Here is a 12,054-nt window from a genome sequence, read left to right on the forward strand (position 1 = left end):
CTTCAAAACACCATGACACGAACCTTGATCCTATTCAAACCCTCCCGTTCTCCAGGAACCCCTCTTGTAGAGTAGTAGGGGAGGGATACATTGAGCATCAACCTGTTCGCCGTCACCAACACGATGTGACTACGTCGCGCGAACAAGACCCGTTTTAAAGTCCGGGGGGTGTGGGGGGGGTGTGACTTGAGGGTTCCCGAACCTGGTACAGTCTCTGGGGTGGATTTTATTGACGGGTGAACAAAACTCTGAGCAGAAACAAAAAATGAGCATGGAAAGCTTCACACACTAACGATGGGGGGGGGGATGTCCGTGAAAGGATTGGACTGTTTGACATGGTTTACGCTTGCGACATCCAGCTCAAAGGGCGTGGAAAAAAATCAAATGTAACCTCGACCCTGATGTAGTACGATTGACTCTCAATAAATATTATCCAGACATGACTTGCCTGATTACGGTAAATGCAGGACTTGATGGAATTTAACAGATTTAATGAAAAGGTTTCTTGAGATCAAGTAGTAATGCTACGAGTATGGCGTCAGTAGATGCTTATCTCAGATCTGTCACCAGCGAACTATGCTCGAACCAATCGTAATCCAGATTGAAGCACCCATAACTTTACACGATGCCATTTTTTACTGGTGGTATTTCCCAAGTGTTTTTCCCTGCCCGCCGTGGACCGAAGCTGTAGATTTGACCCCGTCATCTATCTTGCGTTTTACAACCTTGGAAACGGCGAGAGCGGCAAGAAAGACGATAATTGCGGCAACGACGACGTTTTGTGCAATAACTTGCCAAGAAGATACACGAAACCATCGCGAAGCCATATGAGGCCAAGTTCCATTGGCCGTTGAGTGACACTTTAAACCTGTAAGATGTCGTTAGAACCGATCACTAAACCACAACACTCGAGCACCACAAACTTACGTTTGTGCCCCGAAGAAATCAGGACATCATCCAGTATGTGTGCGACGCCTCCAAAAATGAGAACGTCTTGCCTAAGAACCTTCGCCTCGTTGACGAAAACATCGCCTCTTGAGTCGTGCCTGATGGTGACCTTCAAGCCACTGAGAGTTTGGTACTCACTCCCATCCGTGGCAAAAGCACTGTGATAAAGGACCTGGTTCGGAATGGCGTGATTCGTGGCAAACATTGCCAATTCCTCGATACTTAGGGAGTCCAGTAGAGAACGCCGCCGCCTCACTGCTCTGTCATTCGGCAGAAAGATGGTCACGTCTTTCATGGTCTCCAGTGCTTCTCCGGTGTGGGACCGTTCAATGATGTTCCAAAACCCATGGAGGTTGCCCAATTTGGTGGTCTCTGAGATGTTGTGTGGGAGGACAAGGTTACTGTTGATTGTATGCAAAACACCGTTGTCATGGCCTATGTCCGACTCATTGATGCGCATAACCTTCTGGATGCCTGACTCTACGTAAAAAGAGTCCAAGATGACGGAAAGCTTGACGGCCGGACCATCCGTAACATTGTTCAAAATTGGCGGACGCAAGACCGAATGAACAAGTTGAATATCGGTTCTCAGTGAAGGGTCAGAAGAAGTGTAGACTCCCTCAAGGAAATGGTATTCCAAAATGCCTCGGGCAAGCATTGGGTCGATGGAGCTCATGTTCAAGCCCCAATTAGCGAGACCAAGGAGCGCGTCATCTGTCATTGCCAGGAAAGTAGACTTCTTAGCTGTTTCGAACCGTTCCAGTAAGTCGAGGTCCTCCAAAAGATCATGAAGCATCGAAAGCGACCCATGGTTTGTCAACGCTTGACCTAGCAGTGTGGCCGAAGTGTGGCCCAGAAGCACTGTGGCCGGGGCAATGAGCGAAAAACGCATAGCTGGAAGTGAGGGGAGAGAGAAAAAGAAGGAAAATAGGAAGAAATTCCGGCTTGCGTATGCTGCCTGCTGACGGCCAAGTGGACTTGAAAGTTGTCTAAGAGCACTCGGGGGGTTCTCAAGGTTATGCCGACAATGCACTGGCCGGACTTTATTCCCCGTTGACAGCCCAGCCTTTTGAGCTTCGGTTTATTCCTTTCGCGGAAGCCATCCGGAGAGTTTCTGCGTCTCAAACACTACCTACCAGCCTGCGGGCTGAATTGACCAAGCTGCATTCCCTCCCTTATTAGAAACTGTCAGATTCTAGCATCCTCACTTCGCTGCGTAGCTGTCCTATGATATGAAGACTATTGTGACCATTGGTTTCGAATCCTGTTCTCTACACCGATTCGGCATAACATCACAATGCACGCTGTTCACTTTCTGACGTATGTTTTGCCATGGCCGTTATTCAGCTGGTCGCCCATGTCGTTGGAAGCCGTGATGTCCAATACCCAGCACTCTGTACAGCGATCTATATACTTCGAGCTCAATCTCACAGCCAGCCGAGTAGATGCACTCGGTGCTGGGCTACGAGACGCCATTCTGGTCAATAACAACTTCACCGGACCTACTTTACGCCTCAAGCAGGGAGACAAGGTCAATGTCATTATCCGCAACTATCTACGGGAGGATACAACAACTCACTTTCATGGCGTTGACCAACGGAAAACGCCATGGAGCGATGGTGTACCAGGGCTTACACAGGGCCAAATCCACCCTGGCGCGTCTTACCTGTATCAGTGGACGGCAGAGCAGTCAGGAACCTTTTTCTACCACGCCCAATCCAAGGGCCAACTCATGGACGGGCTCTACGGTGCAGTGATTGTCGATGCATCATCAGAGATCGATAGACCTTTCCATCTCATCAGCAACGACCCGAAAGTTCTACAGGCCATGCAAAACGCGGAACTGCGCTTGCAGCCGCTCCTCCTCGCCGATCGGAGCCAATACAAATTCAGGGATTTTTACCACATTGAGGAAATCGCCAATTTCGACCTTGCCTGCACAGACGGCATCATGATCAATGGAGTCGGTTCTCAGTACTGTCTGGACTCAAAGTCCCTGGACAGCATGACGAATCCCATCATTCTCAAGATGTTGCAAGATCTTGGAGAGAACTACATGACGGCAAAAGGTTGCGTACCTCCCATTCAAGCACTTCGAGGAGACTATGATGTAACGTCGTGCACCCCCTTCTAGGCCACCCCCCTATCTGGGCCACCTTAGCCCCACCAAGCTACACTAAAACCTACTGCTTTTTATATATACTATATAACAGCCTACTAAAAGTAAATAAATGTATAAAAATATTTTATAGTACATAAATAGTATTATTAAGTAATTGTATAGTTTTTACTTTATTTACTATTAAATCTATTAAGTATTATAAGTATAAAGTTTAAACTAAAATTTCTTAGTATTTTCTTAATAACTTATTATACTAATTATATACTTATTATAATAATTATATTAGTAAATTTTAAATAGACTTTGTATGTACATGCAGGTACTAAAAATGTAGGGTAAACTAAAGATTAGATATCTATAACTGTTCTTTCTAACTATAGGATTAGGGTTATATAAGATAGATATACTGTCTTATCTAGCCTTAAGTTATTTAGGCTAAGCTAAGTAATAATTCCCTTATATATAAGTAAGTGCTGCATAATCTAGTCTATATACTTTATTCTTAAGTTGTAGGTATTATATAGTTATATAATTATATTATTCTAATACTTATAACTTTTGTTTTTATAACCTAACTATATAATCCCTTTAATGTAGCTAATTAGGTTATACTAATTATTCTATTAATAACCTTATATATAAATTTAGTAGGTTAAGCTACTAATTATTATATAATAGATCTAAATAATAAGAATTATTAATAACGCTAGTAGTCCTTTTTTTTCTTTTTATATAGTTGTTTCCTTTCTATTTAGTTAAGCAGATAGATTATATAGATTTATTATATTTACCTTCTAACTTTACTTTACCTACCTACTTTACTTAGTAAGGCAGCCTATTACCCTTTTCTTTCTTCTTTTTCTTTCTTTTGTTTTTCTTTTTCTTTTTTCTCTTTTACAACCTATACTAAAAATTTTTTACTATATAAAATAAAATTTAAATAAATAAAATAAATAAACTAACGTATAAAGCTTTTAAATCTCTTTAGATATAAGAAACAATTTATATATCCTTTTATTTGTTTTCTTTCTTCTTCTACTAACCTTTTTATGCATTAGAGGCTTTCTAATACTATTATAAAGCCTAGTTGCTAGTTTACTATGTTTCTCTTAGTTCCTATTTAGAACTATAATACCTTTATTAGTAATATATGCATTACTAATAATAGAGGAGTTTAGTAGCTTTATCTTTCTACTAGTAATAATAATAATTGCTGCTTCCTAATGTTGCTTGCTGTTAATATATATACCCTTAATAAGTATTAGTAATCTTACTAATTATATACATAAGATAAAAAAGTTTATATTATTACTTTGCTTTTATATAATATTTAGATTTATATATTTGCTAATAAGACTATTATATAGATAGTTACTTTAATTATCTGCTATAAAGACTATTTTTATATAATGCTTATTTAAAGCTGTAGCTACGCTAGTTATATATATATTAATAAGTATGCAACTATTGCTAATTTGCGCTTTTATTAGTACATTTATCTTAATTTGTATAGAGATAGATCTTGCGCTAAGTGTATATTTTAGTTTTATAAAGCCTACTGCTAGCATAAAGGTGTTAGTAATATTTTTAGTAATAATAATAATTTATCTAATAATAATAGACCTACTCCTTTTAACTATAAGCCTTCTTTTATACATAAGGGCTGCAACTAGCGTACTTCTAGCAAGCGTTTAGGTAAGAACGTTAGTACTTCTAGATTTTTTTTAGGATCTTTATATAATCTTTAGTTAATTAAGAAGAAGTAATCTTATCTTTTTATATCCCTAATTAGTTATTATATGTCTTATAGGTAGAACGCTAAGTAGTTATATAAAGTAATAAATTTAGGATTTATAATTGCAATAATAGTAATTATAGTAGTAGTATCTAGTGTAGTATTAGGTTAGAAGGTAAATAATTAAGTAGTTAATGTATAAAGGTAGGCTTATATATAGTAATTATTAATTGCTTTTCTCTCTTAATCTTTTAATATATACTTTAACTTAAATCTATAGAGTGTTGCTTATAACTAATTACTATAGTTGTTGGAATAACATGATCACATGACCGTACGACACCTACGACTCAGGAACAAAGTGCACAGACTGGATCGTGCAGCACTCACTCATACACAGGGGAATCATCACTTGGCTCGGCCCGAATGACTCAAGGCCGGACGAGACAGTATATCTGTCTCGTACGACCCCAATCCTGTAGTTAGAAAGGACAGTCACAGATATCCAATCTTTGGTTCACCCTACATTTTCAGTACCTGCGTGCACGTACAAAGTCCATTCAACAATAGTGCTAAATTTAGCGTTTTTTTAGTAAGGGTATCTATAGGGTTGTTTTTGCTATTAATCTATCTTACCTTTAAGATCTCTTTCTTTTTATATAACTTATGTAGGCTTATAATGTTAATTGTAAGTCTTTTTTTATCTATAGTACTTAGTTATATAAAGCACTTATATAGAGATTATAAGTTTAAACAAACTATAACTAGAATCTATAGGGCTTAAAGCGTATAAAGGATCTTATTTAACGTTATACTAAGGGAAATACTACTATTAAAGCTAACGTACATGCATAGCAAGTGGCCTATCATAGCAAGTAGCCCACTTCCTCCTTCCTCCTCAAACTTCAACTTTACATCAACATTCCTCTACATACAATAATAAGTTCTTCTTCAAACAAAAGTCGTATTATCCTTGCAATTAAAGCTATTAAAAAAGACCTAAATCTATCTATACAAAAAGCAGCCTCTATCTACAACGTCCTAAGAACAACACTTTAACACTAACGCGCTAGACAATTACTACACTACAAGACTTATACAAAATTAATAAAGATAACTAAGCTAGAAGAAACAGTAATTCTTAAACAAGTTATTAACCTAATTAATTAAGGATTTCTACTGCAACTTAATAACGTATAAGATATAGCTAATTACCTCCTTAACAAACGCAACGCAACGCATATTAGACCCTAATAGGCAGAGAACTTTATACAACGCTAACTACAACTAAAGACGCATTTTCAACATAGAATTAACTATTAGAGGGCGTTAGCTAAAGATCCTGCAATTATGCAGGCCTAGTTTACCCTTATACAAAACACAATTGCAAAGTATAGAATCTACAATAACAATATCTATAATTTTAATAAGACAGGCTTCTTAATAGGAATGCTATTGCATGCAAAGGTTGTTACAACCTCTAATTGCTGTAGAAGGCCTTATACAAAGCAGCCTAGCAATTGCAAATAGGTTTCTATTATTTAGGGCGTATATGCAGATAGCTAGGCGCTGCCTCTATACATTATTATTAAGGGCAAATATTACCTCCTCTTATAGTATACTAATAGCTAATTCCTACCCTAATAGCGCATCTACTTTAGCAAAAATAGATAAACTACAAACAAAATTAGCCTAGATTAGCTACAGCATTTTAAAAAGTGTATAAAGTCTTATATAAAGGGTGTTAAGCAGCTCCTAATCCTTAATAGCTACAACAGCTATAAGTCTACTAAGTTTAATAATTACTATAAGAAATACAGCATTATTACTTTTTATATACCTTCCTATTTATTATATAAGCTTTAGCCTCTTAATATTAGCTGTTTTAGTCTACTAAAGGCGTTATATAGTAAAGAAATTAAGAAAATAATGCAAATGTAGATTATATATATTACTAAAGATAACTTCTTTTCTACCTTTAAAGCAGCCTTTTTTACTTTAATAGGTAAAGAAAACATATAAGCTAGCTTTAGATAGGCTAGCTTTATCTCTTTTAACCTAAAAGTAGTTATTTTCTACTTAAATTTTAAGCTAAAGATATTAATACTATTTAGCTTATGCTTAAGCAGCTAGAGCTTCTAAAACCTAAAAATACTAACTATAGTATATAATGCTATATAAAGCTTTATATTACTTAAGAAAAGGATTACTAGTTATTAATATAGCTTACTAACCTATTTATATAAAGTAGTTAATTTGTAGGCTAAAGGTATTAGTAAGTTAGTATATAAACTAGCTCTTATTAAAGCTAAGTGCTGTAGGCTTTATATAGTAAATAAGATACTAAGTAAGCATTAAAAGGCTAAAAAAACCTAACTGCATCTTAGAAGGTCCTTTAATGCAGCTAAAGCAGAAGTAATCTAAGTAGAGAAGGAAGTTATTAATACTAGAAGCAAAAATATGCATTAAGAGGAGGCTTATATAAAGGGGGGTAAATTGCATAGTTAGTAATATAGTAATTACAGAAAGACTAAACATAATATATAAATATATTAGGTAGTATAAAAGACCTCTAAAGAAGAGGATAATAAGTAGTTCTAATTAATTTTATATAATGCTACTTAATTAACTTATATAAATAGCTAGAGGGTAGGTAGAGGTAGGCTACTTACTATAATAAGCTACTTACTATATATATACGTTAAGTCTTAAGCTAAGTCTTTTAGTATAATAGCCTTTAGTTAAATGCAGCTACTAAAAGTTAATTTATAGTTAATATAGACTGCTTCTATAAGTTCTATAAAAGTGCTAGTACTTATAATAACTTAATTAAGATTCTTTAGTATTAAGTAGGTATTATTATTAGCCCTCTTTAGCTAGATAGTTACTTCTATAGTCTATATACAGCTAAGTTCCTTAGGGGATGTATATAAGATAATGTAGCTAATATTAAGCAGAATCTAGTCTAGCGTGCTATTTAAAACCCCTCTTAAGAAGAGGTTTTCCCTTATATTACTAATCTATAGCAAAAATAGATTACCTTAAAGTTTAGCCCTTCTAAAGACTATAAGAAAGATCTTTAGGTAAAGCCTAAAACAACTATTAGTTATTAAGATAAGTAGAGTTAACTTTAACCTAATGTTACGACCCGTCAAACATAACAGGACCAGGGGACGCCCCCACAGGGCACCTGGCGGTTACGAACAAGTTATACCTGCAGACACAGGAAACCAGGGTGCACTCCCCCGGCGCAGAAGAACTATAATGCAAGGTTACGTGGAGATAAGGAAGTGAGCAACTGATTATGCGTGAGCACGATTGATCACGACGTGAGCGCTTATGCGCCCTACTTTAAGTAATTACTTTATATAACACCTAGATTACTAGTAATTAGGTAAAAGCTAGAACCTTAGCAACAAGCATATAGGACTTGTATATAGGATGGACTTAGATAGACTTAAGGATAGACTTCTATAGCTCTTTAGCAATCAACTTTGTAATTATCCCTTTAGATACTCTTAGCACCCTTTACTAGTGACTAACGTTACAACCCCTTGTTAAGTATATAACTAATTACTGTATCCTCTAAAGACCTGATCCTTTTAGTACGACTTATAGCACTGTTCCCTAGCTTTGTTGCCTTAGCTTCTGCTAATAGATACTACTACAGAAAGCTAACTATAACACTTTAATTACTCCTGTTTAGTAAGTTAACCCTACAAAGCTAACAAACAGTATCAACAAAATAGCCACTTATTACACTCCTACTTCCAGCTCTAGCTCCTAGGGCTAGCAACAAGCTAGGAACCTCACCTAGGAGTTAGCTAAGAACTAGACTATAGAGGACTTCTGTCTGCCTAAACTTCAACCTAACACTAACAGAGAAGTCTCTCTCACCAGCAAAGTCTACAACCAGATTTGCGCTAAACTAAGACAAAACAACAACAACCTAGCTACTACTTAGAAACTTATCAACAAACTTATAAAACAAACTAAGATTCTAAAGAACAAAGCAGACCAAGCTACATCCCTTTAGCAGGAGGTTTAGACCCTCCAAGCTATAGCTAACATTATCTAGACTCTAGTAGATAGACGTAAGAAACTTAAGCTTAACTTACCTATTACCTATAATAGAACCCTAAGGATACTTAAGGGATTCCTTATCTAAGTTAAGAACTATTAGAATTTCCACTAGGGAAACTTTTGCAGCAGAACTAAAAGAGTTATCTATACTGCAACCTTCTTGCAAAGAAAAGCCCTTTAGTAGTTTAAACCCTTCCTTAAAGAGTATCTTAATAATAAGACCCTTAACTATTGCTTTAGTAAAGTTAGGGATATATTTGCTAATTTCTAAGGATTTAAAGACGCCTTAAAATCCCTGTTCTAGGATCCTGATGAATCACAATAAGCAGAAAGAGACTTAGCCTACTTACGCTAGACTAAGTCTGCTACTACCTACACAGCAGAATTCAGAAGACTCTACGCCTAGCTTAAGCTTACTAAAGACACTAAGATCTTTATGTTCTACAGCAACTTAAAGGATGAAGTCAAGGATAAGATTGTTAAGCTTGATCGCCTAGAAGACTTCCTTTAGTACGCCAAACTTGCTATTAAGATTAACAACTGCCTCTATAAACAACGCAAGGAGAAAGGCAAGAAGCAAGCCCTAGCTAACTTAGCTAAGAAATACTAATAGCAACCTTAACAACAATTCTAGCAGAGCTACCCTTAGCGCAATAGGCAAGCTAAGCGCCCTAGAGGAAACTACTGGCAGAATAACTAGAATTGCAATAGCACTGCCTATAGATACTACAGCAGCCCTATAGACCTTAGTGTAGCCTAGAAAGACAATAAGACATAAGACTTTAAGTGCTACAACTGCAATAAGCTAGGATATATAGCTAGAGAATGCTAACAACCTAAGAAGCAGCAATTCTAACTAGTGCCTAAGAAAGGCTAATAAATCAACATTGCCAACAAAGACACCCCCTACGCCTTACTCTCATAGACTGCATGCTACAACAACAACTGCCTTACCTACTAAGACAGCAAAGAACAATTAGGATAGTATCCTAAGACCCCTTAGACTCTAGCTATAACTAGGTTAGGCTACAAGAAGACAGGGATATGTAAAACCCCTAAGGAACACTAACAACAGTGCGTTAACGTCTTACAACAAGCCTGCAGGATTGCAACCTACTAAAAAATCCCTAACGCAAGGAAAGGACTTAAGAAGGATAATACCCCTAAGAAGAAGGAAGCCTAAGAACAACTAAGAACCCTCGCTATAATGCAAAGGGGCCCTAACCAAAAACTCACACACAAAATCAATAAACAACTTAACAAGATGCTCCAGACAGAACAGCTTAAAGAAGTCAAGAGACCAGCCCTTTAAGGCCTGATAACATCGGACGGCAAGATCGACATCACTGCGCTCAACCAAGTTGCAGCAGCCGACCCAAGAGATCCACAAACATGGACCCCCCAAGAAAGGGAAGCGTACGAACGCGCTGCAAGCGACCACCCGCAAGGGTCAGACAGCTTGAACTACAATTCAGAAGAAACAACCAACTACAGAATCATCCCTAGTCAGTACTACAAGACCTATATTGCATCTAGCTCTAAAGAAGAGAACCTAGAACCCCTAAAGCAACTAGAATACTAGATTATCTACCTTAAGAATAACAACTAACTCAACCCCCCCACATCCGAAACACCCCCGCATCCGAAACACCCCATTTCTCCTCCTTCACCACCATCACCACCTTTTTTTAAACTATCATAACAATTACCATATATAACCAAACAACGCCGTTTTTTCAGAATACCTTCTTCAACCCATCATGAAGCAATACTCCGAAGATGAGCTCCAACGGGCCCTTCTAGAGGTAGCAGCTGGGAAGGGTATCCGGGAAACAGCTCGCGCATGGGGTATACCAGTCGCATCACTTCATCACCGATTCCATGGGCGGCAAAGCAAAAATACTGCCTATACCCATATGCAGCGATTATCCCAAGCCCAGGAGGATTATCTGGCTGGATGGGTTCAAATCCAGGATGCCTTAGGCGCTGGCCCTACCCATCAACAACTAAAGGGCCTGGCAGAGCGTATGCTGGGCGATACCCATGATGCCCATCAACCTCTGGGCAAGAGATGGGTATGCCGATTCCTGCGGCGAAACCCATCAATTAGGACCCAGCGATCCAGAGCAATAGATGCCCGGCGATGGAAGGCCCATTCTTCCGAGGTTATCCAGGGTTTTTTCCATCGTCTGACCAATATCCCTGCCATCCAGGGAACCCATCCATCCAACCGATGGAATATGGATGAAACTGGCATTATGGAGGGCAGGGGATCTAATGGGCTAGTGCTGGGCTCTGCAGCATCGCGGCATATCCAGAAAAGGCAGCCAGGATCCCGGGCATGGGTATCCATTATCGAGTGTGTGGCTGCCGATGGGAGGTCCCTATGCCCACTGGTGATATATAAGGGTAAATCAGTCCAAGTCCAATGGTTCCCATCCAACCTATCTGGATATAAAGGATGGCACTTCACATATACGGATAATGGCTGGACGACTGAAAAAACTGCCCTTGAATGGTTGAAGAAGGTGTTCATCCCAGGCACTATGCCTAGTGAACCAGAGGCAGCCAGACTGCTGGTTCTGGATGGGCATTACAGCCATATATCTACAGACTTCATGTGGGAATGCTTCCAGAACAAGATCTATCTACTATATCTACCGCCACACTCCTCTGCTATCCTTCAGCCACTAGATATATCGGTCTTCAGCCCATTGAAGCATGCCTATCGTAGGGAGGTTGGATATCTAGATGATTGGGTTAATGATTCAACCGTTGCTGGGAAGAGGGCATTTCTGGCCTGTTATATAAGGGCCAGAGATGCAGCCATAACAGCCCAGAACGTTACAAGTGGCTGGAAGTCAGCTGGACTATGGCCAATATGCATACAGCGGCCTCTATCTAACCCCATGGTAACTAAGGACCAGCAGACCATCCAGACCAGCCAGCAGACTAACCAGCCTAGCAGCCAACAGTGGGATGAAGCCCTATCTATCGTCCCATGGTCAACACCTCGTCGGTCTGCCGAGCTACGGCATCAACTACGCCAGTTAACCCATATAGGCAAGGATGGGTTAGATACCCATACTATTCGTCACCTATCTAGAAAGGTGCAAAAGGGGTATGATGACCAGGCATCTAGAGTGGCACTTCTAGAGCACCAGGT

The 12,054-nt window shown here is 38.6% G+C and overlaps 2 protein-coding genes across 2 annotated transcripts; one reads left to right on the top strand and one right to left on the bottom strand.

The window, feature by feature from the left end:
* Positions 1-635: 635 nt before the first annotated feature.
* CDEST_12737 (Putative FAS1 domain-containing protein) lies at positions 636-1,840 on the bottom strand (the record flags this gene model as incomplete). Its single annotated transcript, XM_062928893.1, has 2 exons — positions 636-868; positions 928-1,840. 2 exons carry the CDS (start codon positions 1,838-1,840, stop codon positions 636-638), a joined length of 1,146 nt encoding a protein of 381 aa, XP_062784944.1.
* A 405-nt stretch (positions 1,841-2,245) lies between these two features.
* Positions 2,246-3,082, top strand: CDEST_12738 (Putative cupredoxin, multicopper oxidase-like protein; the record flags this gene model as incomplete). Its single annotated transcript, XM_062928894.1, has 1 exon — positions 2,246-3,082. The coding sequence occupies one exon, from the start codon at positions 2,246-2,248 to the stop codon at positions 3,080-3,082; it is 837 nt and encodes a 278-aa protein (XP_062784945.1).
* Between the last annotated feature and the right edge of the window lie 8,972 nt (positions 3,083-12,054).

Source organism: Colletotrichum destructivum, chromosome 8 (genome assembly GCF_034447905.1).
Source record: "Colletotrichum destructivum chromosome 8, complete sequence".
In the NCBI taxonomy this organism is placed as follows: domain Eukaryota; kingdom Fungi; phylum Ascomycota; class Sordariomycetes; order Glomerellales; family Glomerellaceae; genus Colletotrichum; species Colletotrichum destructivum.